Source organism: Cordyceps militaris (assembly GCF_000225605.1).
Source record: "Cordyceps militaris CM01 unplaced genomic scaffold CCM_S00002, whole genome shotgun sequence".
Lineage (NCBI taxonomy): Eukaryota > Fungi > Ascomycota > Sordariomycetes > Hypocreales > Cordycipitaceae > Cordyceps > Cordyceps militaris.
The window spans coordinates 2396478-2421713 of NW_006271970.1; the positions used below are offsets into that span (position 1 = coordinate 2396478).

At 55.9% G+C, this 25236-nt stretch overlaps 10 protein-coding genes across 10 annotated transcripts; 6 read left to right on the forward strand and 4 right to left on the reverse strand.

The window, feature by feature from the left end:
- Window positions 1-1217: 1217 nt before the first annotated feature.
- CCM_02670 (GPI mannosyltransferase 4) lies at window positions 1218-3024 on the forward strand (the record flags this gene model as incomplete). The annotated part of the gene is made up of 4 exons (XM_006667822.1): window positions 1218-1326; window positions 1460-1845; window positions 1890-2073; window positions 2117-3024. 4 exons carry the CDS (start codon window positions 1218-1220, stop codon window positions 3022-3024), a joined length of 1587 nt encoding a protein of 528 aa, XP_006667885.1.
- A 397-nt stretch (window positions 3025-3421) lies between these two features.
- On the reverse strand, window positions 3422-4224 carry CCM_02671 (60S ribosomal protein L10a; the record flags this gene model as incomplete). Its single annotated transcript, XM_006667823.1, has 2 exons — window positions 3422-4056; window positions 4206-4224. 2 exons carry the CDS (start codon window positions 4222-4224, stop codon window positions 3422-3424), a joined length of 654 nt encoding a protein of 217 aa, XP_006667886.1.
- Window positions 4225-4623: 399 nt separating this feature from the next.
- CCM_02672 (HEAT repeat protein) lies at window positions 4624-9453 on the forward strand (the record flags this gene model as incomplete). The annotated part of the gene is made up of 4 exons (XM_006667824.1): window positions 4624-4721; window positions 4794-7948; window positions 8004-8677; window positions 8734-9453. 4 exons carry the CDS (start codon window positions 4624-4626, stop codon window positions 9451-9453), a joined length of 4647 nt encoding a protein of 1548 aa, XP_006667887.1.
- Window positions 9454-9710: 257 nt separating this feature from the next.
- Window positions 9711-11756, reverse strand: CCM_02673 (uncharacterized protein; the record flags this gene model as incomplete). The annotated part of the gene is made up of 2 exons (XM_006667825.1): window positions 9711-11161; window positions 11216-11756. The coding sequence occupies 2 exons, from the start codon at window positions 11754-11756 to the stop codon at window positions 9711-9713; spliced, it is 1992 nt and encodes a 663-aa protein (XP_006667888.1).
- Window positions 11757-12808: 1052 nt separating this feature from the next.
- CCM_02674 (short chain dehydrogenase/reductase family) lies at window positions 12809-13748 on the forward strand (the record flags this gene model as incomplete). The annotated part of the gene is made up of 2 exons (XM_006667826.1): window positions 12809-12878; window positions 12937-13748. The coding sequence occupies 2 exons, from the start codon at window positions 12809-12811 to the stop codon at window positions 13746-13748; spliced, it is 882 nt and encodes a 293-aa protein (XP_006667889.1).
- Window positions 13749-15484: 1736 nt separating this feature from the next.
- Window positions 15485-15769, reverse strand: CCM_02675 (uncharacterized protein; the record flags this gene model as incomplete). Its single annotated transcript, XM_006667827.1, has 2 exons — window positions 15485-15568; window positions 15635-15769. 2 exons carry the CDS (start codon window positions 15767-15769, stop codon window positions 15485-15487), a joined length of 219 nt encoding a protein of 72 aa, XP_006667890.1.
- Window positions 15770-16164: 395 nt separating this feature from the next.
- CCM_02676 (Beta-N-acetylglucosaminidase) lies at window positions 16165-18141 on the reverse strand (the record flags this gene model as incomplete). Its single annotated transcript, XM_006667828.1, has 1 exon — window positions 16165-18141. One exon carries the CDS (start codon window positions 18139-18141, stop codon window positions 16165-16167), a length of 1977 nt encoding a protein of 658 aa, XP_006667891.1.
- A 1716-nt stretch (window positions 18142-19857) lies between these two features.
- On the forward strand, window positions 19858-21060 carry CCM_02677 (Fungal transcriptional regulatory protein; the record flags this gene model as incomplete). The annotated part of the gene is made up of 1 exon (XM_006667829.1): window positions 19858-21060. The coding sequence occupies one exon, from the start codon at window positions 19858-19860 to the stop codon at window positions 21058-21060; it is 1203 nt and encodes a 400-aa protein (XP_006667892.1).
- Window positions 21061-21354: 294 nt separating this feature from the next.
- CCM_02678 (NAD(P)-binding domain) lies at window positions 21355-22483 on the forward strand (the record flags this gene model as incomplete). Its single annotated transcript, XM_006667830.1, has 2 exons — window positions 21355-21706; window positions 21819-22483. 2 exons carry the CDS (start codon window positions 21355-21357, stop codon window positions 22481-22483), a joined length of 1017 nt encoding a protein of 338 aa, XP_006667893.1.
- A 1543-nt stretch (window positions 22484-24026) lies between these two features.
- Window positions 24027-24787, forward strand: CCM_02679 (uncharacterized protein; the record flags this gene model as incomplete). Its single annotated transcript, XM_006667831.1, has 3 exons — window positions 24027-24301; window positions 24354-24621; window positions 24719-24787. 3 exons carry the CDS (start codon window positions 24027-24029, stop codon window positions 24785-24787), a joined length of 612 nt encoding a protein of 203 aa, XP_006667894.1.
- Between the last annotated feature and the right edge of the window lie 449 nt (window positions 24788-25236).

The following is a 25236-nucleotide window of genomic DNA, read 5'->3' on the forward strand; positions in this document are numbered from 1 at the left end:
TGAGGTGAATCCTTGAGAGCCAAAACTTGAGTCAACTAGGAACGGAAAGGGGTCGTGAAAATCGTCCGATTTGTCAGGTAATAATTGAAAAGTTGAACGCGTCTGCCTATTGTTGGATGCAATAACCTGTGGTGGAGAATGCTTCCTTCATCAGTGGATGCCAGCCAGCGGCCGGCCCGGGCCAGGGCTTAGCGATTGCTGGCTTTTTTAGCGAGTTTCTAGCGAGACGCAACCAGCCCAACAGGGAGCGGCCCCTACTACCTGGTACTAATATAGTAGTAATTACAGTCAACCCCCTGACTGTTTGTCGCGTCACTCAACGGCCCCTTTTCTAGTTAACTACAGCAGCAGCAAGAAATTGTCGTTACTAATAGAAAAAAGTATAGACTTGTTAATTAGATTATAAATAGCGAATGTATTCGACTTTTACAGTAACATCTTGTCCTCGCGAACACGTCACTTGAGCTAGGTTCAGTCTTCTGACTGCCTAGGTACCTAGGTACTGTGCAAATTCCCCAGAATGACCAAGCCGTCATGCCACCTTTGACACAGGACATGCCATCATTCCAAGCTAACTACCGTTAGCAGCTGGCAAAGTAGTAATATCGAAGCTCGCCCATGCCATGCAATTCCCTTGGCCCCAAATTCAGGTTGTTTGCGCTCAGTGTTCCCTCCCCTTGGCCGCAAACCCGTTCAAGATGTCTCATTCTGCCGTTTGCAGGTACCCGCCACGTTGTACATGCCCGCTGAGGTACCTAGCGGCCGCAAAGGTGACTTCATCAACCCACTAATCAAGGCACAACTCCCGTTGTCAGCCTAGCGCCTCGACCTTCTGTAATGGAACTTGCCACGCTTGCGGTTTTGCTTCTGTCTCTCCCAGGCACAACACCTTTTTGTTTCCTCGCTATTTCATTGCCGTGGGCTCTTTCCCCTTCTTCAACAACCCTTCTGACTCCTCTTGTTTCTTACTTACTCTTTTAATTTTCCTTTGTTTGGGGAAACTTGTATCGCCTTCTCTTCTCTTCCGTTTCGATACCCTCACCTCGACTATATCGTTTTACTATACTGTCCGGAGCTTGGGGCATTCCGTTCGCTTGGCGCGCGCGCGCCCGACTTTCAACCACTTCATGTCGCTGCTTTGCTCAGCACCCTCGACAGGCCGCTGCTTGCTGCGATTCCACCAGCCCTGAGAGGCATCTCGCGCGACCAGCAACACAATGTGGAGGCGGACCTATCTCCTCCTTGTCGCCATCCGACTGTGGTTCGCCCTCTCGCCCAGTTACCTACATCCCGACGAGAACTTTCAAGGCCCAGAAGTGATTGCAGGTGTGTTTTTACTCTTTGGGGTCTTCTCTGCGCATGCGCGCACAGCTGCAGCCTGCAGCTGGCGCTTCACCGAAGCAGACCCTACCACAGTTTCATCCTTGTGCGATTCGAGAGTACTAACACGGAAGTACAGGCGAAATCTTCAGCTACCCGGTGCGACGAACCTGGGAATTCACAAACGACAATCCTATCCGAAGTGTGTTCCCGTTATGGCCCGTCTACGGCTTGCCCATGCTCCTCCTGCGCTGGCTGTGGATTGGTAATGGCAACGATGGAGAGATCCCGCCCATTGCCGTCTTCTGGACGCTCAGGGTCCTCATGTTCCTCATTAGTTTCGTGCTAGAGGACTGGGCTCTGCACGAGCTGATCCCCTCGCCGCGCCACAGACGAGTGGCAGTCCTGCTCGTCGCCTCCTCCTACGTGACCTGGACCTACCAGACGCACACCTTCTCCAATTCCATAGAGACGCTAGTGGTCGCATGGAGCTTGGTGCTGATACAGCGCATAGTCGACGCCAAGGTAAGCTGGCCTCTTTTTACGACGTGACACTAGCCTCATGCCAGACCGCCTCTATTAACACCGATTTTTCAGCAGCAATCGACCCTGCTACCCTGCTTCGGTCTCGGAATCGTCGCCGTCTTTGGCATTTTCAATCGCATTACATTTCCAGCCTTTCTCTTAATCCCTGGCTTTCGTTTGATACCCCATTTCCTGAACAAGTAAGCCCTCGTGCAGCCTCTCACAGTCGTGCGTGTAAGCTAACCAGTTCATAGGCCTCTTTCCTTCGCAGTCCTGGTCTCGGCTGCTCTTGTTACCTCCGTTGTTGCGATTGCGCTGGATACCGCATTCTACAACACTGACCCCGTTACGTGGGCCGACCTAATATACAGACCAGTAATAACTCCCCTCAACAACTTCATCTACAACTCCGACACGGCCAACCTCGCCCAGCATGGCCTTCACCCTTGGTACCAGCATTTACTTGCGAACCTGCCGTTGCTGCTTGGACCTGCCGCTGTGCTGTTCGTGACGAAACCTCACCTCTCTATTCGACTCTACTCGGCTATTTCAGGACTGGCGGTCCTATCAATGTTTCAGCACCAGGAGGCCAGATTCCTGCTACCGACAGTTCCACTCATCCTGTCTTCTGTCCAGATTCCTACGAACAAGGCTCTATTACGTGTCTGGACCGTCGCTTGGATCATCTTCAACGTTTTTCTTGGTGTACTCATGGGCATATATCACCAAGGAGGCATCATTCCTGGCCAAGTATTCATGGCTAGCCAGCCCGACGCCACAAATGCCATCTGGTGGAAAACATACTCACCACCCATCTGGTTGCTCAATGGCAAAAATGAAGTCTTGCGGACCAAAGACGTCATGGGGATCCCAGGCGACGACCTGCTCCAGCAGCTGACCTCGCTCGCCACCTGTGACACCCCGGCCGATCGCCGAAGCCAAGAGTACTTGAAAGAAAAGAATGGCACTTACTTATTAGCACCCGCCTCCGCTACATGGCTAGATCCCTATCTATCAAATAAAGGATTGGAGGGGCTACGCTTCCGCGAGGTGTGGCGCTACAACCAGCATCTAAATCTGGACGACTTGGATATTGGCGACGATGGCCTCTGGAACACGCTGACGAGAGTTGTCGGTCGCAGAGGCCTGGTTGCTTGGCGCGTCACAAAAAGCTGCTAGTCGGCCAGAAGAAAAGAGAATAGGAAATCACTATTACTTAGACTTATATAGAATTAGTACGTATATGATGCGATTCAAGAATACAAAAACATTGCAAGAATCTACACCAACTCCCGAGGTGAGGCTGCCGGGCCATGGCAGGGCACCACGAGACGAACATTACATCCTAGAGGAACAAAATTCATGCTTGATGTTCTTTTTCACAGAGACTAACGTGAAGACACACTAGGATAGAGAGAGAGAGTTCCAGCTTAACCGAGTATATTGAAATTACAGTCATCTACGTATATTCATTCAAGAAATCGTAAAAACATAATTTTTCCCATACTCTTAAAGCCCATGTGTGTCCTTGTTTTCAGTCGTGAGACAAAAACTAAGCGCAACCCAGCCAAGAGGCTTAGTAGAGGCGCTTAGGAGGAGACATGGAAGCCTTGATGGTCAGGCTGCCGACGTTCTGCCAGCCCTTCTTGAGAAGGGAGACGAGGTAGTTGATGGCCAGCATGATGTTACCGAGGAGCTGCTCAGGCTCCATCTCGACGTTGCCGACGGCGACACCCATGCAGAGGACCTTCTTGAGCTGGAACTTGATGGTGGACTTGACCTCAATGATCTTGGCGGAGAGGTCGTCGGCGTGGGAGACGGGGGTGGGGAACTTGCCGGCCTTGGAGAGACCGGGACCGAGGAGACGGGGGATCTGCTTGATGAGGGCCTCGGAGGCGATGAAGGCGTCGTACTTGCGGGCGAGCTTCTTGATGAGCTTCTTGTTCTTGTTCAGCTTCTTCAGGTCATCGGACGACATGGCGTCGACGCCGCCGTGCTTGGCACGATCGAGATCGTGCTGGTCACCGAGGATGCAGATGGCCATGTTGGGGCGGGGAACGGCGGGCAGCTTGATAGTGCCAGAGAAACGCTTGTCGCGCTGAGGGTCGTAGTTCTTGAGACCGATCTGGAGCTCGACGGTCTCGAGGAAGTTACGCTTCTTGGTCTCGTTGGAGTACTCAAGGAGCTCCTGGACTTGCGTCCGGACATTAGCTGCAGATGGGTATTAGCATGGTGTTGTGTTTTTTTGATTTTTTTTTCGACATTGCTGGCAGGTGCTGTCGGTTCCTTGTACAGCGGTCCACTGCGTATACGGAACGCGGCAAAAAAGACAAATCAAAAAATGCAATGGATGCACATACCGACTGTAATCTTAGACATGGTGACAGTCTCCCAAGAGGATGATCAATTGGTGGTCAGGACGGAGTTGGTTGGTTCAAATGAAAAGAATGAGGGGATCCACGAAGGATTTTATAATGTTTTTTGCTGTGTGATATTTTGCGTCTAGTGGGGTTTCAATTCCGTGGCAGGGCAAAATATTCTCACGTGCATAGTCACGTGCACCGGCGTATGAGTCGACAAACCTCACTAAACATAGTGCCATGTACCCTAGAAGCAACGAATAAATCATAATGTCGCAGAGAAACAGGTGAAGTAGTCAAAATGATGCGTTGATTCATTTAGCCGATTTTCCCAAGTCACAACTGGCTGATTCATTACCCCCATTTCAAGTTTATTTGCTAGCGCTTGAGTCACCCGGCAACTATAGTGCTCGCAGCAATGGCTGCTCAGCAGGATTTGCTGAACCAAGAGCTATTGAGTAATGCCGGCCAGTTGGTCCGATGGCTCGAAAACCTTCCAGACGATCTGCAACATGAGTATGATGTTTTCCATCCGCCGCAGCTGGCCCTAATTTTTAAACTTTTGTACTAATAAAAAAAATGTGATAGACTTGCAGTTGCCGCCTTTGAGCGCCTCTACGCCGAGGCTGCCCAGCCCAAGTCCGTCTCAGGCAACGCGTGCGTGAGGCTCTGCGGGCTCGTCGAGCAGTCCTCCAAGTCGGCCTCACCCAATCTGCGCGCGTGGGCCTTTTCGCATGCCGTCGTCCTCCAGCTGTTTGACTTTTACATTGAGTGGAACGAGTATGACCACCACCGCTCCATGCGTCTCGTGCTCGACCTCGTCGCCGCCCTGCTCCGCAAGAACCCAGACCACCCCGCCGCGGCGCGCAGCAAAGATGCGCTGCTCAGCGATCTCGTGGCCATTATCGCGCGGCGCTCGGTGAAGCCCGTGGCCAAGTCGGCCATCAAGACGCTGGACCACTTTCTCGGCAAGAACGTCTTCACGCTCGACGACGTCCGCGCGAGCTATGCGAGCAGCGGGAGCGACGCGCAGGGCAGCGCGGCGATGGACGTCTGGGGCATGTTTATCGGGGAACTGTTTGACTGGATGTGCCTGCACTTTGTGTGCCCTGCGGCCGGCAAGCTGATTGTCACCCTGTACAGGCTGCTGCGTCAAGGACGCGGCGGCGCGGAACAGATCCCAAGCATTGACCTGTGGCACTCATGGCTACTCACATTTGTGACAAAGGAGCCGTCACTTGTAGAGCGCATCAAAAACTACGTATTTCTACCCCTGTTCAAGATTGACAGGAAGGAAGCTCTACTGTTCTTGATAAAGATGAACAATGACCAGCCTGTATCTACTTCTGAAACGCTGCATGTCGATATTCCGGCCCTGATCCAGCTCGCGGCGCTCGAGACGGGAAAACGAGTCGGCCTCGTCGAGGAGCCAGACCTTGACTCGGACCGGCCCGCCGAAAGCGATGGCACCTCCATCGTCCTGCAAGAAGAAGTCCTCGAGAGCGTCCTCGGCCACCCGTCCCACGAGGTCCGCTCGCTCGCCTTTTCCATCCTCATTGCCTCGCCCTCCACCACGAAGCCCTACTCGGCGCGGGCGCTGCAGCTTCTGCGCCAGCACCTCGGCGCCTTCTTCGCCGACCCCGACGCCAAGTTCCGCGTCGACGTCTCGGCGCGCGCCAGAGACATGTTCAAGCGTGTCCGTGGCGCCATTTTTGTGCTGAAGCGCAGCATCCCACGGGTGCGCGCCAAGGCGGCCAAAGAGAAGAGACCAGAAAGCGCAACCGCTGCGCTGGCGCCAACGGTGTACAAGGCGAATCTGATTGCGCTGCCCGAGCAAGGTCTGGTGCAGTGTCTGACGGATCATGAGGACTTTCTCAAGTGGTATCTAGAGTTCTTGTGTGAGGAATTAGTCCCGACGGCGTCATACCAGCGTCATATTGCCTCTCTCAAGGCGCTTGGTTACATCCTTCGCATAGAGGGCGAGCAGAACAAAACATGGAAAACAGCTGACGATCAGACACTTTTCTTTGACGTATTTGCTGGTAAATGGGTTCGCGCGCTGTTTGACCTCCTCATGGATCCCTTTGACGACGTGCGCGATGTTGCTTCTACTGTGCTCAAATCGATCTTTGTGGACGCACGATACCGCAGATTCTCACTCCGTACCGCAGGAGGTGAAGCGCAAGACCCTGCTACAGATCTCCGCGAACTGTCGCGGCGTGCGAACAACCTTGCGCGCCGGACCGCCCGCGCCGACCATGCCGACGGCGTGGCGCGCGTGAATCAGCTGCTTTACCGGTTCCTCGCCACCTCGGACGAGCGACTCGCGCTGCTGTCGGGCATGATTGACGAGCTCGAGAGCAAGATTGCGCAGGCCGAGGCGGATCTTGGCCGCGCGGTCCTCGAAGCCCCCGTGCACGGCGACTTTGCTTCGCTGTGCAGCATGTGGCAGGTGGTGTCGGAGCTGCCGCTCGCCGAGGCGGACCTGCGGGCTGTTGGGACGCTCCAGACGCGGCTGCTAGATTGTTGCCGGCGCGCATGGGCCTCGGTACAGTACATTCTCTGCGACGACTCGCCCGAGGGACACTTGCCGTCGGAGCTGGAAGAGCTCGAGGGCCTTGACACCAAGGGCCTCATCAGTTACAGCTTCCGCTCCATTCACGAATCGAGCAACCTGATGCGCATCATGATTCTGGCTATGCGAAATATATCACGCAAGGGCGCGGTGACGCCTGGAAAAGACGTATATCTTGGCATTGGCAGACTAACGTTTGAGCAGCTGTCCAGCCTCAGACATCGAGGGGCCTTCACAAACGTCTCTGCTACTTTTGCTGCTTGCTGCCAGCAGGCCAAGCATTTGCAACAAGCAGACGGCGACGAGGATATCCTCGTAGCCTGGTACAATGGCGCCATGGACGCCATCAACTCCCAGGTATCAACTACGCGTCGCTCTGCTGGCATCCCCTCTCTGATTACGGGCATTCTGTCCGCCAACGCGACCACCCCGTCTTTTGAATCCATCATGGACACGCTCATGAAGATTGCCAGCGCCGAAGCGCAAGTAACTGAAATAGACGACACGCAGCTACCTCAGGTGCATGCCTACAACTGTCTCAAGGACATTTTCAAAAACTCGCTCCTCACGTCGCTCGGCAACAAGTCCGAGGCCTATTTGCCGCAGTGCCTCGAGCTGGCGGCCAGCGGCCTGCGATCCGAAGTCTGGGCTGTGCGAAACTGCGGCCTCATCTTCCTTCGCAGCCTCATCGACTGCCTGTTCGGCTCGCACGAGAGCAAGCAGATGATCGAGGCTGGCTGGGACGGCAAGGCGAACCGAATCCCGTACCATCGATACCCAAACCTGCCTGAGGTGCTGCGGGACCTGCTCAAGTCTGGGCACAGCGTCATGGCCACCACCTCGGCGCTGTCGGCTGCGGCTGCGGAATCGGTATTTCCCGCGCTGGATATCATTCGTAGGGCGGGGCCTCCTGCGCTGCTCCGCGAAGAGATTCAGAGTGACGTCGCGCATTACCTGTCCAGTAGCGTCTGGCATGTGCGAGAGATGGCGGCCAGGACGCTGTGCTCCTGCTTGCTCCATGACAAGTGGCTGGGAATGATCAAGCAGATATACAACGAGGTACAATGCGTATCTGGTGGCGCGCGTCTGAATTATATCCATGGCGTCCTCCTCACCCTGAAGTTTGTGTTTGAAAGACTAAGCGAGGTGTCTCGAGATCAAGTGAGAGGTAAACAAACGCTGTATAGTAGTCTTGAGATGATGGCTTTGCTAACAAGATATAGTCGACTTACCGGAGCTCGTCGACTTTCTGTCAGATTCGAATATCGCGACCGATTACAGCCACTGTCCAGATGTAGTCGCTGCTTACTTAGAGGTTCTCAACCAAACATGGGCCTTGCAACTCGCCGACGGACTTGCCCTACAGCCAAATACGCCCCGACTACTGGAAAAGCCCAGTGTAGCACTCTTGAAATCGCAAAAAGTCATCAATGATGTCTTTTTAGCGTACCAGGCCCCCGACTCTATCAATGCTCTGCGTGACATTGTATCCAACCCGCACCTGGGCGTGAATACCCTTGTTACCGCTCTGGAAACAATACCGAAACTTTGGAGTCCCGCACACACCTCGGAGCAGACACTACTCTCCCTCTGCTCATTATACACAGATGCAGCGCTTCGAACGACGTATCTGGAAGCGCAGATCACGGCGGTCGAAAACCTGGCTGATGTACTCGACGCGCTGCTCAAAAGTGGCGAGGCACAGAAACTGCCCATTGACGAGCTCGCCAGTCTATGGGCTTGCCTGCCTCTCGGACCCATGAACCCGGCGCTCGCCAACGCCGTCATCCGCGCTGGCGGTGGTATTATTGCAGCCCTCCACACCACGGGCAAGCTGACGGCCGACGGCTTGAACAGCTGGGCGGTGCTGATGGCTGACGCTGGCCTAGATGACAAGGCAAGAATACCCCGGTTCAGCACTGTCGTGCTTTGGATGCTAACGATGTCGCATAGGTCTTTGACACCAGATTCGCTGCCGCCGAGTCGTTTTGCTCTCTCTTCACCGTCATCGGTCCGGCATGCACTGCGCCGGCCTTCCTCCCCGTCCTGCTCGCGCTGTACGACACGCTCAACGATGACGACGAGGAGGTCCGCGACCTGGGCTCCGCCGCGTTCCAGCACATTACCGGCGTCTCGCTCGTGCCCGTTGAAGCCGCGAGCCGGCTCCTCCAGTGGCTCGCTGCCACATTTGGCTCGCTGCCGCAGTTTCGCGCCGTCGTCGCCGGCCGCATCATCGGCGGGGCCGCGGCGCCGGCGGAGCAGCAACTCACGGCGGCGCTGCAGTTTGACGACTCGCTGTTCGCCGTCGAGGAGCAGAACCTGTTCGTCGACGAGGTGCGCGAGACGAAGCGCTGGGCGGCCGTGTTTGACAGCCTGTCATGGGTAGGAGGCGATGCGGAAGCGGACACGGTGCTGGTGGCGCTCGACGGCTGGGTACGAGGGGGCGTCGCTAAGATGCGGGACATTGTACGGGAGCAAGAGGACGGCCCTCTGGGCTGGGCTTCTGATGCGCATGTCTTTGCTATTGCTACGCGTATTGTGTACGGGTACCTAGTGCTGGCGAGGAATGGCGCAGCGAGCGGCGAGTTGGCGGCAGAGGTCGAGAAGCTGAGGCAAGCGTCTCTCGAAAAGGACAATGTTGTTTCACAATTGCTCATGGATGCACTGAACTGAGGATGAATGCGAATATACTGATAAAAACAAAACAATAGACAGTACCGATGTTGGATGTTGCGACATTGAGGTTGTTTGCATCGGAATACGTGTACCAATTCCAGAATAAGGATTCAAAAAAAAATAAAAATAAGAAATCCAACAGCTTCAAATTCGATAGCCTAGCATGCTCAAACGCCTGAAACATGACAACTCAGTGCATGCAAGTATGCTTCGTAAAATGCAGAGTCAATAAGGGGAACTTGTCTGGCACCCTCTTACACGTGCTTCTCGGCCGGCATCTCAGCCGAGCTCCCCGACGACTGCCTCCCCGACGACTGCAGCGGCAGCGACACGCTGCTCATGCCACCCAATTTTCCCAGCTTCGCCACGAGCTGCGTGTTTTGCGCCTGCAGTTCGCGCACCTGGCCCTCGAGGATGCGGTTGTGCTGCCAGGCGAGGTCGCGCTCCGCGCGCGTGCGCTCCAGCTCGAGCGCCAGGCTCGACTTTTCCTCCTTTTCCGCCGTCTTGCGGCGGCGCCGCTCCGCCTTTCTGGCTTCATTCTCGCGCTTCTCTTCCAGCTTTTGGCGCTCCTTTTGGTACTTTTGCTCCTGCTTGGCCGCCTCTCGGTCCAGCTTCTCGCGCAGTTTGGCGAGCGAGGCCTCGTCCTTGGCGCGGTCGCCCTGGCTTCTGCTCTGCAGCCGCGACTGCATGAGCACCATCTTGTCGTCGATCTTGCGGCGGCGCTCCTGCAGCTTGCGCAACTCCTTGTCGCCGGAGGAGCCGATGGTGGAGAGGGCGCCGGGGTAGGGGTTCGTGCTGGTGGATTTGGAGTCTTCGGACTGGCTGCCGTCGTTTTTGGGCCCTGGCTCGTCCGTCAGGCTCTTTTCCATGGCGGAGAGGAAGGAGCGGACAGACGAGGTATCGCTCTCCGTACCGTCTTCTTCTTGCTCCGGAAGATTGATGGCAGGGATAGTGGAGAGGGTCTCCTCACTGCTGGCATAGTTGAGACCAAGGCCACTGGCGACAACTGAGCTAGCGACGCCAAATATACCAGTGATGATACCGTAGATACCACTGCTGTTTGGAACAGAGTCATCGTCGGCGTCTTGGCTCTGAAATGTACTATTACTCCGTGCTAGGGTCCTTGTTGTCGTAGATTGCGCGTTTGATGTAGCTACCGGCGCGCCCTGATCTGCATTCTCTGTAGGTATTTGCGTCTCAGCAGATGTACTGGGCTTATCCCATCCTCTACGTGACCCGGCTGTGGTCCATTTGAGGAATTTGCCGGCGTCGCCGACAATGCCAGGCGGCGTCCCCTTCTCGATGAGGAACCGGGGGACACTGCCGCCAGGGTCACTGCGCGTCACCATGAGCCACTCTATCGCGACTTGACGAGGATCGTGGAGGCGCTCCGAGTTGCTCATTTTGTTGTCGGAGCCTGCAGCGCGATCATCATTGGCGGCGAGGTCGACAGCAGACATGGAGCGCTTGGCCACGGGCGGCTCCACGTGAACCTCGCGGATAATTTCCACCGACTCGTACTGGCCACGGATGATGCCTTGACGGGGTGGACATTGACTGTGGTTGCATGGCTTGGAAACAATGACGTATTGACGCAGGCCCTCGGAGCGACTTTCAGCTTTGTGGGATAGGTCAGAGGTGAGCAGCAAGGTAATGAAGTCTCGTGGTGAGGTGGGACCCGGAAACTGAGCAGATAATTGAAACACTGTTCGAGTTAGCAGCTGACTTGAGGGAAGCGAGCTGGAGGGCCTTTACGTACCACTCAGATGGCCAGCATTCTCGATTTCCTGATCTTCCACGTGTCTGTCGGCGCCAATTCCCCTAATATTGCCAGTGCCCGGGGAGCCCTGCACCTTTAACGTCTCGGCAAACTCGCGCTGGAGGCCGACTCTCCAATCGTCAAACGACAGGCCCTCGTGGACACTCTGGCGGGCAAACCAAGCGCCTTTGCCATCTTTGCTGGAGAGTTTGAAGACGTTAATATTGAGAGGATTGTCCCTCGGATTCACTTTGGTCTCCTTCCAGTCCTTGCGCAGCGCCAGGGCAGCCTCCAAGCTAGCCGCGGGCTGGCGCAGCGCCCGAGACCGCTGGACATCATTCAGCAAAACGGCGGACTCGGTCTTGGCGCGCGCCCGCCCAGAACTTGCGGGCGCGGCGGCAGAGGAAGGCGACGGGATCGACTCGACGACAATCATGGCCTGAGAGAAGATGTCGTTGATGTAGGCGGCGAGGTCATCCTGGGGGAGGTCGGCCCAGTCGACCGGGGCGAGCGACTGCAGCGGCGCATGAGAGTTGGCCATGGTGATGGTTCTACGGAGCGCAAGAGGCGCCGGCGCTGGTGAAGAAGCTGAAACGCTGTCGATGCGTTGGCCGCATGCCACGGTAGAGCTGAAAAGCGCGCTGGAGCAAACGGGGAAACAGGAGGCACTAAAGGAACAGTTGAGGGGGGCGTAGGAGGGTGGAAGCTAACGGTCCAACAGTTTCCTGTCCTGCAGCCAGAAATAAAAGCTACAAGGCGGGCGTTAAGCTAGAGCGTGGTGGTGACATCAGAGAAGGTTTCTTGTTCAGAGTAGAGTTGGTGGCGTGAGACCGGACGGGCCACGATTTGGCGGGGAGGCGGTAACTACGGCGAAGTGGAGAAGCCGAAATCTCCGTTCAACTTGGTGGGAGTTGGCTGCGTATAAAAAGCGCAAAAAGTGAAAAATACGATAATTTTTAGAAAGAGAATAGTCAAACGTTAGAAAAGCCAAGTTCAAGCATTCATTTAATAAAATAGAACACTCCAAGATCTATGTCTTATTGGTAGTTCCTTGGTCGCCTAGGAAGCTCGAGTCAAACAAAATTGTCAGACTTCTTTTTAATTAGGGTTAAAAAAGAAAGAAAGAGAGAAACCAAAAGAAGGCGTACTTAGGCCGCTTGCCGTATAAATAATTCTGCCTCACTGGCAAAAGAGCGCCACGAACCCGTGACACTTACACGCAACTCGCCAATGAGGGAACCGCGCAATCGGGACCATGTAAACGGTTGGCACGGCTGAATTAAACCCGAAATTTTCATTAGAGACAAAAAAGAATACAAGAATAAACGCAGGTTGTATCCATCGCCTCTCTCCTGCTTGCACCACCATAGCCGTTGTCCCGCGTCATGAACTTGTCAGTTGACGTCACTCCGTCGTCAATCAGCACCACCATATCGAGTGACATCAATCATAATTATAGCTTGATTAGAAGCCGTACTCACAACGCAATTAAATCTTCTTTTTATGTGACCTGATAACCGAATCTTTCACCCCGGCTGGCACTTCCAAGTACCACCTACCAGGAGTCCATATCTCAAGGAAAACCCCGACATCATGGCATCGACAGCAGCGCTGAAGCGATCGAACCTCTTCGACCTCACAGACAGAGTAGCTGTAGTCACAGGTGAGCCAAAAAGCCAGACACTTTCCGTTTACTGCTATGACCGCTGACATGACAATAGGCGGAGGCTCAGGCATTGGCCTCATGGCTGCGCAGGCCCTGGCTGCCAACGGCGCCAAGGTCTACATTTGCGGGCGCACCCAAGAGAAACTCCAGAACGTGTCCGACAAGCACGAGGCGCAGGCAGCAGGGCAGCTGATCCCCATCACCGCCGACATCAGCTCCAAGGCGGGAATCCTGGCCCTCGTCAAAGAGATTGAGCGTCGCGAGGCCTGCGTGTGCCTCCTCGTCAACGCGGCCGGCATCAGCAGCACCTCTGGGCCCGTGGCCGAGGCCGGGTCGGCCCCGGCGCTGCGCGCGGCGCTCTTCGACGCCGACGGCTCCACGTTTGACGAGTGGGCGGACGTCTACCGCACCAACGTGGCGTCCCTCTTCTTCAACACGGCGGCGTTCCTGCCGCTGCTGCAGCAGTCGACGGACCGGCACGCCGGCTGGTCTGCCGCCGTCATCAACATCACGTCCATCTCCGGGCTCGTCAAGACGGCGCAGCATCACTTTGCGTACAACACCTCCAAGGCGGCCGCGGAGCACCTGACGCGCATGCTAGCGGCTGAGATTGCGGCCGCCGGCCTCAAAATTCGCGTCAACAGCATCGCGCCGGGCGTCTTCCCGAGCGAGATGACGGCCAAGGAGGAGAGCGATGACCGGCAGAAGAGCCACCTGCCCAAAGAAAAGATGGAGGAGATACCCGCCCAGCGACCAGGACGAGACGAGGACATGGCGCAGGCGGTGCTCTTTGCTGCTGCGAATCAGTACTTGAACGGACAGAGAGTGGTTGTTGATGGCGGGTTCACGCTTAGTGCTGGCATGTAAGCAATTTGCAAAGACAAAATGCCAGCTTTCTTTTATATCTAAAATGGCGTAAAATCCATCCCAGTTTATTGTGCTTTGTTGGCTATGCGACAAGGAAAACTCTACACATCTTCTTCCTTGACCAATCAATCCATCTTGATGCACACCTTTCCAAAGTGCTTTCCAGAATACAGATACTCGTAGGCCTCCTTCAGCTGCTCCAGTCCAAACACCTTGGCGTCCACCACTGGCCGCAGACGCTCCGGGTTGGCATCAATCGCACGGCACATGTCCTCCAGCTGCGTTCTATTACCAACAAGAACGCCGCGCGCGGTGAAGAGCTTGCTGAGACACTCGAGGAAGCTCGGCTCCTTTTCGTCCCCGGTGCCGCCCACAAAGCCGATAATGGTGATGACGCCCGCTGTCTTGACGGCGTTGATGCTCTGGCGCATCGACGTCGGGCCGGCCACCTCGACGACGTGGTCGACGCCCACGCCGCCCGTGATATCGCGCGCCTTGGCCCCCCAATCCGGCGTCTCCCTGTAGTTGATGACGTGGTCCGCGCCGAGCTTCGTCAGCGCGGCCTCCTTGGCCGCGGAGCCGGTCGTGGCGATGACGCGCGCGCCGGCAGCCTTGGCGAACTGCAGCGCGGCGACGCTCACGCCGCCGGTGCCCTGCGTGAGCACCCACTGGCCGGCCGTCAGCCGGCCGCCGCTGTCGCCGTAGAGGGCGTTCCAGGCCGTCAGCGCGGCGCAGGGCAGCGTCGCGGCCTCGAGCGCGGAGAGGGCGCGCGGGCGGTGCACGAGACCCTGCTCGCTAAAGGCGCCGACGCCGCGGAACGTGCCGTCCCAGGCGCCGCCGAGCCCGGTCATTATGTTAACGGCGTTGGCGGGCCCGCCAATGTGCTCCTGGTTGAAGAGCGTGATGACGGCGTCGCCGGGCTGGAAGCGCGTGACGTGCTTGCCGACGGCGATGACGGTGCCGGCGCCGTCGGAGCCGGGGATGACGTCCTTTTTGGCGGCGAAGGGGTATTTGCCGAGAGGAATAATCAAGTCGCGGTACTAATTTTGAAAGAAAACTGGTTTATTTCAACAGGTCCGGCTGCGACGGCGTGACAGGAGGCTCACATTCAGAGAACCGGCCTCCACTAGTGTTCTTGTCAGCAGAGGTTGAATTTTTTTTGGGCTGTTATTTTCAAGGTAATGGACATACTTTTAACCAGGACCTGACTATCGCCTGGTGGATAAACGGGCACCTCGCTGAGCTTGAGAGCATCGAAGCCCTCGCTGCCATCTGTGGAGGAAATCGTCCATTGCTTGGTGGTTGTGGGAATCTGAGCAGCCATGATCGCCTGTATTGGGAGTGTGTATAGTGAAATGTGGATAGTATAGAAGTTTCACCGGCCAACATGGAAAAGAATACCAAGGTATATATAGCACGAAATATATTGAGGCCAACTTGGTCTATGCTATGTTTATGGTAGTCGGCGACCTCGGCCGAGAATCAGGTAACATGGCCCCGATTTTGACGTCAAGGACAACAAAGATTGATAATTCCGGAAATAACTGAGGCTACTTTCGGTAGTTAGGACCACGGCGAGAAATGGACATGAAGCGCCGCATTGCGAGAGGTGCCGACGCCGAGATCCGCAGGAGTGGGGGGTTCCATGCACTATTGCCCAGGATTCATTCGTTGTGGTTTCATTTTCTCTCTTCTTGATTTCAAACCACGTCTCGGAAAGGCAGTTGCTTATAAATCTAGCTGGTCTTGTTTCCCGGGCCTTTGGAGAACTTGCGGTCGACGGCATCGTCCAGTGGTCCGGGCGGGTTCGAGGATAGATTCTGGGTAGGCCGATATTGTTAGCGTGATTTGTGATGGCAAGAAAAATCGGACCATGATATACGTACCTCGACGTTTGATTTGGAAGCATCTTGGACCTGCCCTGAAGTCTTGTCTTTGGAGTGTACTCCGTGACCGGGAGGGTCGTGGATCTGGCCGCCCGTCTGGCGCTCTGGGGAAGGAGACTCTCCGCCTTGAGGCATGTTGTCGATGTTTTATGTATTTATTTATTTATCTTGTGTAAAGTAAGAATTGAGAACAGCCAAAAAAAAAGGAACAGGCATTGCGAATCTGTTCCTATTTATCCTCCGTGATCGACTTCCGGCTGCACCCACAATTGTCGTCACTGGCCGCCAATGGCGCACTAGAGCCGCAGTGTCCTGATGTCAGAGTGACAGACTGTGAACAAGTAACTAGAGCCCAGTACAAGATCATGGTGAGGTCACTTTGCGCGATAAGCAATAGTGCGAGTTCATTTGCTATACATGGTCACTGTGACGCAGCGCTATAGGAGAGCAGAGTTGGCACTACATTCATCTAGTATAAAAATAAAAAATCAATAAATAAATAAAGCATCATCTTCTTTACTCCTATACATCTACTGCCCCTTGTAAATAGTCGTCGCATTCGCAATAAAGGCATCAAAAACCCCGTCGCCCGTGGTCGGCGTTATGGAATTAGGCACAACCTTGCCGTCTTCACCGAGGCTGCTCACAGTTTTTGCTTTTGTCTTTTCAACCCACTCCTGCGCCGCCTTGTACTCGATGCCGGCCTTGCTCTTGTCGCCGCCGTCAAGGGCCGCCAGCATCGCCACGATGTGCTGGCTGGCCCTAGCCCACTGCATCGCGACGGCGGACCAGGGCGCGACCTCGGCCGCAAACGGCTCCATGGCCATGCCGGGGAGAACACCCGGAAGGGCCGCGATGAGCTCCAGACGGCTGGCCAGAGCGCCGTCCTGCGTGCTGTGGGAAGACCGCGCAGCCCAAAACGCAGCAATGTCCTCGCTGAGCCGCGGCGCGCTCTCAGTGCTGTTGCGGTACGGCCAGTTCTGGTTGATATCGGCAAAGGCGAGGAGAGCCGCGCGGATGCGCTCGTCCGGGCCAGCGAGCTCCTGGACGACGGCGGCCCACGACACGGCCGGCTCGTAGGCGGGGCTGTTCCACGCATAGTCGCCGTAGTTGCCCAGGGCGATCAGGGAGGCGTACGACTGCACCATGGGGTTGGAGGTGAAGCCAATCATGTGCTTGTACAGGTCGGCGGCGCGCTCGGTGAGCGGGTTCAGGAAGAGGCGGGCGGGCTTGTTGTCGTTGACGGGAAAGTTGTCCCAGATGAAGAGCTTGTCGGTGACATAGGTCGCGTCGGCGCGAACGACGCTCTCGACAGTGATCTTGTCGGAAAAGACACCCTCGCCGGTCCACTGGACGCGAATGCTCTTGTCCAGCTGCTTGCCAAACTGGCCTTTGTACGGGTCGGGCGCGCTGCCGGCGTAGTTTGTGGGGACCGTCTCGAGGTCCGCGAGACCGTCATGTGCCTTGATGTATTCGTTTTGCACGCGGTTGAGGTACGAGGCCTGCGCATCCGCGATCCAGTGCCAGTCGCCGTTGTCGGGGAACTGCTGCCTGTCCGAGTCGCAGTGGAACGTGAGCGGGATGTCGTCGAGCGCAATGTAGAAGCTGGAGACGCCGAGCGTGCGCAGCTGCTCCAGCTTGGCGACGGTCGAGCGAAAGTCGGCGTCCGAGGTGTAGCAGAGGTCCAGGCCGGGGGAGAGGGCATACGTAAAGTCGACGTGGTTCGCGTTGGCTGTTGCGATCAGGTCCTTGAGCTGGTCCAGGTCGGCGCCGCCGTAGAGCTCGCGCCAGGTGGCGCGCAGGTACGGGTCGCCCTTTGGCGTGTAGATGTACGTGTTCATCTTGTGCCGGCCGTAGAAGACGTACTGGTCCTTGCGGGCCTGGTGCGACCAGGGGATGCCGTAGAAGCCCTCGATGGAGCCGCGGATGGGCATCAGCGGCCAGTCGCGGACGCGGACGCCCGGAACACCGTGCTTGTCGCCGACGAGCTGGCGCAGCGTCTGCGCGGCGTAAAACGTGCCGCGGACATTGACGCCGTTGAGAACGACGGTTGGCTGGCCGTTGTACTGGCCGGCGGCGAGGACGTAGCCGTCGGCGGCAAGGCCGTAAGCCGACGCGCCGGTGAGCGCCTTGGCAGCCGCGGCTGCGGCTTCATTCTCCGAGTCGGTGCCGACTAAGATCTGGGTGCCGGCGCCGCTGGCGGCGTGGGCGGAGACGGTGGCGTGTCCGCCTGCGCCAGCGACGATGGCCTGGATGGCCTCGATTGTCGGGGCGTCGGTGGCGTTGCCGGTGACAATGGTGACGGCGCTGCTGAGACGCACCGCGCACGCGCCAGAGGCGGAGATGTTCTGGGGAGGGGGCCAGATGGCGGGTATTACTGATAGAGTGCTCTTGTGGTTGAAGGCGCCATTGAGATCAACCTGAGCCGCGCTCGCTTGGACGCGGCTGGACCACGAAAGGGCAGCAAAAGAGACGCAAAGGGTCACGGCACGCGGTAGAGGCAACATGGTGGACGTGCTAGAATGTCGAGATGCACAGCACAGGCGTTGAAGATGGGCGCAGGGTATGTATACATGTTTGTCGACGATAGTTTTACCGACGGGTTTATACACGTTATCGGCATTGATGACCCCAGGTGTGCCGTGTATTCGGGTCCCGACTGAAGATCAAAGTACAGTTACAGCGATTGTGGAAATACCATTATCACTTTCCTATTTCGCTAGGCTCCATTGCCTACTTGCCTGATTCTGGGCAGTCGGCAATAGATATACATGCCGTCTCGTAGAAGAGGCTGGGAAGGCGCGGGGAAGGCGCGGGGTATATTAGTGTAAGTGGCCCTGATTGAAGTGACCTAGTGGTTAATAAGTGACGTATTTAGTGAACTGTTTGCTAGGCCATTGCTATTATTACTTATCAAATGCGGATTCCTAGTGTGAATAAAGACGATTTATTAAAGCCCTCTCCAAGCCTCATGGTTCGCGACTGAGGTGACGGGGCTGATGAACCTCGTGTCTCTGCTTTGCTTTTTGGCAGGCCATTATGGCGCACGTTAACAACCATTTCTCCCTTTCCCTAATAAATCCTCTTCACTCTTGTCCATTGCAACGTTGCAGGGAAAAACAACCTGGTTCCCTGCTTTGACTAGTGTCAGGGTACAGTGGGCTCATGTTAGTGCCAATGTCTTTGCCTGGGTCTGGATGAATAGTTACAGTGGTTGTATTCATTCTTCGTCCTACTAGCAGTAAATGAATGTATTCGTTCCTGCAACGCACCGACGACTGGGAATGGTTTGCAGGCACTTCTGTATGGTGCAACGGTGGCGCCGGCCACCATGTTCGTCCCGACGGCAGACGGCCATTTTACCCCGCCAAGTGGCTGGAACAATATTACCGAGTTATCGAGATGAAAGTTGAAAATTGCGTAGCCGTGTCTCACTCGAGCCGAGCTGCCTGTTGCGGCCGGAGCGCGCGTATTTCTCAATATAGTCCAACTGGGGGCTATTCTGCTCTTTAGGCACTTGCATTGCGTCGTCAAGGTAAAAGGACGGAATTATTCGCTCGTATTCGCTCGAGAAGATGTAGTACATGTACGTAATGATTAGATACATTTGGGAAATATTCTCGTAAATTGTTTAAAAATGGTACAGATGACTAGACGATCGTTGCATCGATGAAGCATCAGCCGCACCACGCAGCCGAGTATTCACGCCCAATCCTCCAACGAAAAGCAATGAAAAAAAAGCGGACTACATTCCGCAACAAGGTAATTCCTGCGAATCAGCTTCCACTTGTCACCGCCCCTTGTCGCGCTCCCCTCGCCAATTGGCATCTCAAGGTGTATTGTGGCTGGCTGAAAAGAACAAGACGGCAGCCAGCGAGCAGCTAACTATGCAGGCAGACGCAGTGTAAGCCGCATGCCATAGACTGTGGACTGTAGAGAGACGCGCCACGGATTCCTGCATAAAGTTGATCCCTTTGACAACGCATTCATGACGAAATCTGATGGAAGAAGGAACAAGTTGGGCACTGATCGCGGGCGACAAGAACCCGTGCGGCTCTGTTACTAGCCCGAATTATTAAAAGACCTTTTCTTGCCTTTTCTCGCCCACCTGCTGCTACTGCTGCTTCTTCATAGTCCATTCTTGTCATGGGGATATAAGTAACGCTTCTACTACTCGCTTGCTGTTCCTTGCTTCCCAGTGGCGACAAATAACAACTTGCAGCATGTCACGCGCGGCCGACATACCAGACAACTTGATGGGAAAATGGCAGAGCGACCAGAACCGCAGCACCAGGGCCCCTCGTAGACCCATGACGGCGTGCCAGACTTGCCGCGCGTCCAAGGTCAAGTGCGACGGGAAGCAGCGCTGCCGCCACTGCGCCCTGCGAGGCGTCGCCTGCGTCTATACCAATTCCAGAAACACGACTGCGAGAGCAAGTGGCGCGGTGCAAAAAGGTAGCCCAAAAGCGCACATGTCGGCAGTGCCGGATGATGCACACCAGCAAATGTGGCCCGCGCCGTTGCCGACCGCCAACACCAGGGAGATGCACGGCGTGGAAAATGCCGGCAGAATGGCTTGGAACAGAGCTCCTTTCCTGAGCAGCGACCAAAATATATACCTCCATGTTCACGAGAGCCCCGGTAGCATGGAGTCGCGACTGCACAGCGGACTGGGGATCATGGAACCACTGGCCGACTACAATGCGCTGCTACCCGACTCCGACTTGCAACTGGACTTCTCCTGCTCCATCAATAGGAGATGCTCTATTGCCATCTCAGATTGTACTTCCGATACACTCTACTCTATGCATCAAACCTCGGGTGCCGAACGCGCCGGGCACACGGACACGACTCGTCCATCCTCGTCCGGCCCGCCCTCCCAAAGCCCCAGCGACGGCGTCTTCTTCTCAGCTCATTGCCCCTGCCGCGAAGCGCTCTCGCGAAGCGTCGGAGAGATCAACGACGCCTTGCTGTCCCACAAGACCACGAGCGACATTTTCCACGTCACGTCGGCGTTTCTGCACACCTGTCGGGGCGTCCTGGACTGCAGCCTGTGCACCCTGCACGGCGCCGACCTTGTCTGCCTGGTGTCCTGCTTGCAGCAGACGGCGAGCTGCTTCCACTATATGGCCGCGACGACGGATCCAAAGCACGAGGCCGTCATCAGGCTGCGGCTGGCCGACACGGTGGTGCCCGTGACGGACCCGCGCATGCGCCTGATGGCCATGACCACCCTCGTCCAGCACGCAGTGTATATACTCGACGCGATTGGGCACAGCGCCCGGTGTATTCTGCATGCTTCCTCTCCGCCAACGCCGCTGGTTATGTCCCATGTTGGATACCTGGAAAACACGATTGGGGATTTTCGGACGACTTTGGACTATGTTGTCGCCGTGGCTGAACAAAATGCGCGCCAGAGCAATTAAAAGTATAGTCTTTGCGGGGAAATAGAACAAGTTTTTCTCGATGAAATAATATTCATCCTGTCTAGTACGGAGAAGTATAAGATTCGTTGCCATGCACTGTCCCGGGCCGCTGTGGCTACTTCGGCCATCCATTTGCGCCGCGCGCCGGAGCCGGCGCCACCGGGGGTCCGGGGTAGCTCAAACCCGGGTAGCGGCAACCTTTCCACCCACTACAAATACGTGAACAAACTTTGCCATCTCCTGGCAACTATACTCACATCCAACTGGTTATACTATTGCAGCCAAGATACAAAAATGGTGGCCTACTCAGCAGTGCAGGCCTCCAACGCAGCCATCGCCCGCTGGCTGCCCGAGACCGTTGTCGCCGTCTTCGTCGGGGGCACAAGCGGCATCGGCGAGTACACGCTCAAGGAGCTCGCCCGCGCGGCGCGCAAACCGCGCATCTACATCCTGGGCCGGTCGCAGAGCTCGTTTGACCGCATCGCCGCCGAGTGCCGGCAGATCAACCCCGCGGGCCGGTACGTCTTTGTGCAGGGCGACCTGAGTCTGCTGCGCAACGTGGATGCTGTCTGCAAAACGGTGCAGGGTCAGGAAGAGGCCATCAATATCGTCTTCTGGAGCGCGGGCACTTTGATCCGTGGACAGAGTATGTCTCTATTTTTTATTTCGCTATTTTTACATTACTTCTCGTATCCATCTCCTCCATGGAGGGAGGGGGGGGGGGGGTATAGAAGAAGTCTGCTAACAACGGACAACAGAAACGGCTGAAGGGCTTGATCTTGCAGCCGCTTCGAGAGTCTACTCTCGCACGCGCATCATCTCAAACTTGCTCCCCCAGCTAGAGGCCGCGACCGGTCTGCGGCGCGTGGTCAGCGTGTCCACCGGCACGAGCGAGGGCGCCATCGACTTTGCCGACTTTCAGCTCGTGCGCAGCAGCAGCAGCCTAGCCAAGCAGCGCGCGCACAACAGCTCGCTCATCTCCCTCACAAACATGCGCTTTGCGCAGCGGGCGCCGACCGTGGCCTTTGTGCACGACTACCCGGGGCACGTCCGGTCGGGCATCAGCCGGGGCGCGACGGGCGTCCTCGGGGCCGCGCTCGTCGTCGTCCGCGCGCTGGGGCCGCTGCTCTTCTTCAAGCCCGAGCAGGAGAGCGGGCAGAGGCACCTGTACTACCTCTGCAGCGCGCGGTTCAGGGCCAGGGAGGGCGTCGAGGAGACGGTCCCGCTGGGGGAGGGCGTGGCGACGGCGCGCGGCGTCGATGGCGTCGAGGGAAGCGGTGTCTACTCTTGCGATGCGGACAATGACGAGGCGCCGGAAAAGGTCGAGATGGTCCTGGCGCGCCACAGGGAAGAGGGCGCGTTGGAGAGGGTGTGGGAGAGAATACAAGATGATACGAAAGCTATTCTTGGGGCCGCCTACTAGAGAGTCCGTCTTGCAATGTACTAGAGTATGCTGAACACGAGTCGATTGCCATGACGAGCTCTACTACTATGTACACAAGATTCGATTTCCCTGACCTGAGAACGCCCAGGCCCGGGATTCGTTGAAAATATAGTAGCATGAGCCCAGTTCAGCTCAGGCTGTTGGTATGTTCAGCTCGGGCTGTCGGTATTCCCCAGTCACTCATAAAGTGCGCCTCATCGAGAGAGCATTCATGCTCATCGACAAGTTCACTGCAAACAAAGAAAACGTTTCGACTATTAATACCAATCAGTATACGGATGAAATACGAGGTGGCTGTCGTTGGGTTGCTGTCGCGGGCAGTCGTGGCTATGCAGTGTAGTGTGGTGTCTTGTCGCAAGGCTGGGTCGCTGGTTTCATGGTGGTACGCCACGGTGGCGCCGAAAAGCAAGCATAAAGTCTAGTATTTGGCACGTTTTTTTATATAAAAAGAAATCTGTAATTCAATTGGACAAGACACCCCAAGGCCTGCGCTGGCCCTGGTGGCGTCCTGTCACTGCCCAAGCAGGTTAACCAGCTGCACCACCTAGCGCTGCACTCAGCCTTGAGATGCGCCAAAGACTGGTCTAGCATCGCCCAGTCTGTCCCGATCATCCGGTTTCCTTTTGGCGATATTATCCGGGGACCCTGACTACTTTGTCCCGGCAGTTGGGTACCCATAGGCCACGACGCCCCGTTGCTGACCGCCCCCAGGCTGATGACGTTCGAGAAGGGTCCAATATGGAATGGGAGCATAGACAGACGATCTGAGACTGAGTATTGCGCCCTGACCTTCTCAGCTGCTCGATTATCCCATCTTCACCCGGATGAAGCCTCTGGCTTCTGTTTGGGAAGGAAAATTCACGGCGGACAACCAAGTCGTGCACACAGACAGTCATGTATCTGAGAACGGCTGCATAAACCTTGACGACTCCATGTGACCACCATTTCGAGTCCATCAATCTTCATTCTGATGAGAGAGAGTTTAGCTCAGAGTCCTATTCCTCGTATCGTCGCAGAGGTCTCCGTCTTGGTCCTGCTGCATGGAAATAGAATCAGCCGTCCGCGAGCTAAGAGACCGACAGATGCTGCCCAAAGACCAATAGTGGCCGTCCGAACAGTGTGCCGTGAAGCACCATTGGACGCCTTCGAAGCCTCTTGTCTTACACGCGCCGCACTGCGCCTATGGCTTTTTCAGCAAGCAGCCATGGGCCCGTATCCAAGGTGGCCGAGATGGCTTCTTGATCTTCTCACTGGACCGTCGCGTCCCAGCCACGTCGGCGTCGGGCTTCTCAGCTGTATAATGGCTTTTCGGAAAATGTACAATGGCTTTTCCGAGACGTGTTGCAATGAGAGAAAACAGCACGGAGTTGGCGGACAGTGACGAATATAAAAGGCACTCGATATCTTGCCATCTGAGAAATTTTGCATCAGCAAGACAGCAAGCAGCTCTCCCTCAGACACACACACAAATCCTCCAACTCTCACTCTCACTCTCCACCTTCCTCCCAAAGCACCCTTGAAAATGAAATTCATCAGTACTCTTGTTTCCCTCCTCGGCCTTGCCGCCGCCGTTCCCACCAGCGGCCCCAAGCCGTCCAAGGTCAAGATCAACGGCCTCAGCCTCCTCGGCAGCGGCTGCCCGGCCGGCACGGCCGACGTCCAGGTCGATGCCAGCGGCACCCTGTTCGAGGCGACCTTTTCCGCCTACGAGGTGCAGACCGGCCCGGGCACCAAGGCCATTGACTGGCGCAAGAACTGCAAGCTCACCCTCAACATGGAGTTTGACCAGGGCTACCAGTACGTCTTGCCTCGATGAACCAGACGTCCCTGTCTAACATACACAACACAGGTTCTCCATCCTCGACACCGACATGATTGGCTTCGCCGAGATCCCCAAGGGCGCCAAGGGACAGTGCACCAACACTTTCTCCTTCACGGGCAACGGCGCGCAGCACGTCGACTACGGCATCAGCCTGCCCGGCCACTACAGCGGCTCCTTTGATCTTCAGAGCCGCCCCGGTATCGAGTCCTGGTCCCCTTGCGGCGGCAGCACCGCCATCCTCAACATGAACACTGCCTGCAACATCAGCCCGACTCACCTTCCTGCCCTCATTGCTGTAAGTGGACAATCTCGGAGCGATATTCACTCCCTCCAGCTGTCAATCAATTGGATCTCTGACAGGGACAACGAGCTAATGCAAATTCTTCCTCTAGGTTGACCACATTAGCGGCAAGCTCACGGTCAAGTTTGGCGTCCAGTGGAGATACTGCCCCAAGCACTAAACAACGTAGTTGGTATGATGGAACTGGTCTTGATCCTCCTCAGAGACGCCTGTCTTGTTTCCCTTTAGGCCTGCGCAGCCTATCATGGTGTCTTTGATGGCGGATCTTCCGCCTTTGATGATCTTCCGCGACTCACTTCCACTTTCCTTCAGAAACGTCCGAGTTCCCGTCTTCTTGCAGCTAGCTTCTTCTTTTTATCTTGCAAAATAAAACCCCGAAACGTTGGTACCACGCAAAGATGCTTCCTAAGATGCCGTCCTCTCTACTGCTAATAAAAATGTTGCTCCAAGTCTGTCGTCTCCATGCCCAAAGCATTCAGCTGCGCTACCGGAGTTGAGACTGTAGGTCTTCGTAGTGAAGACGAAGAGTCCTCCCCTCCACCAAAGAGGAGATGACAAAGCAACCAAGTTACCATCAATAATTTATAACGTCCATATTGTGCGTGGTAT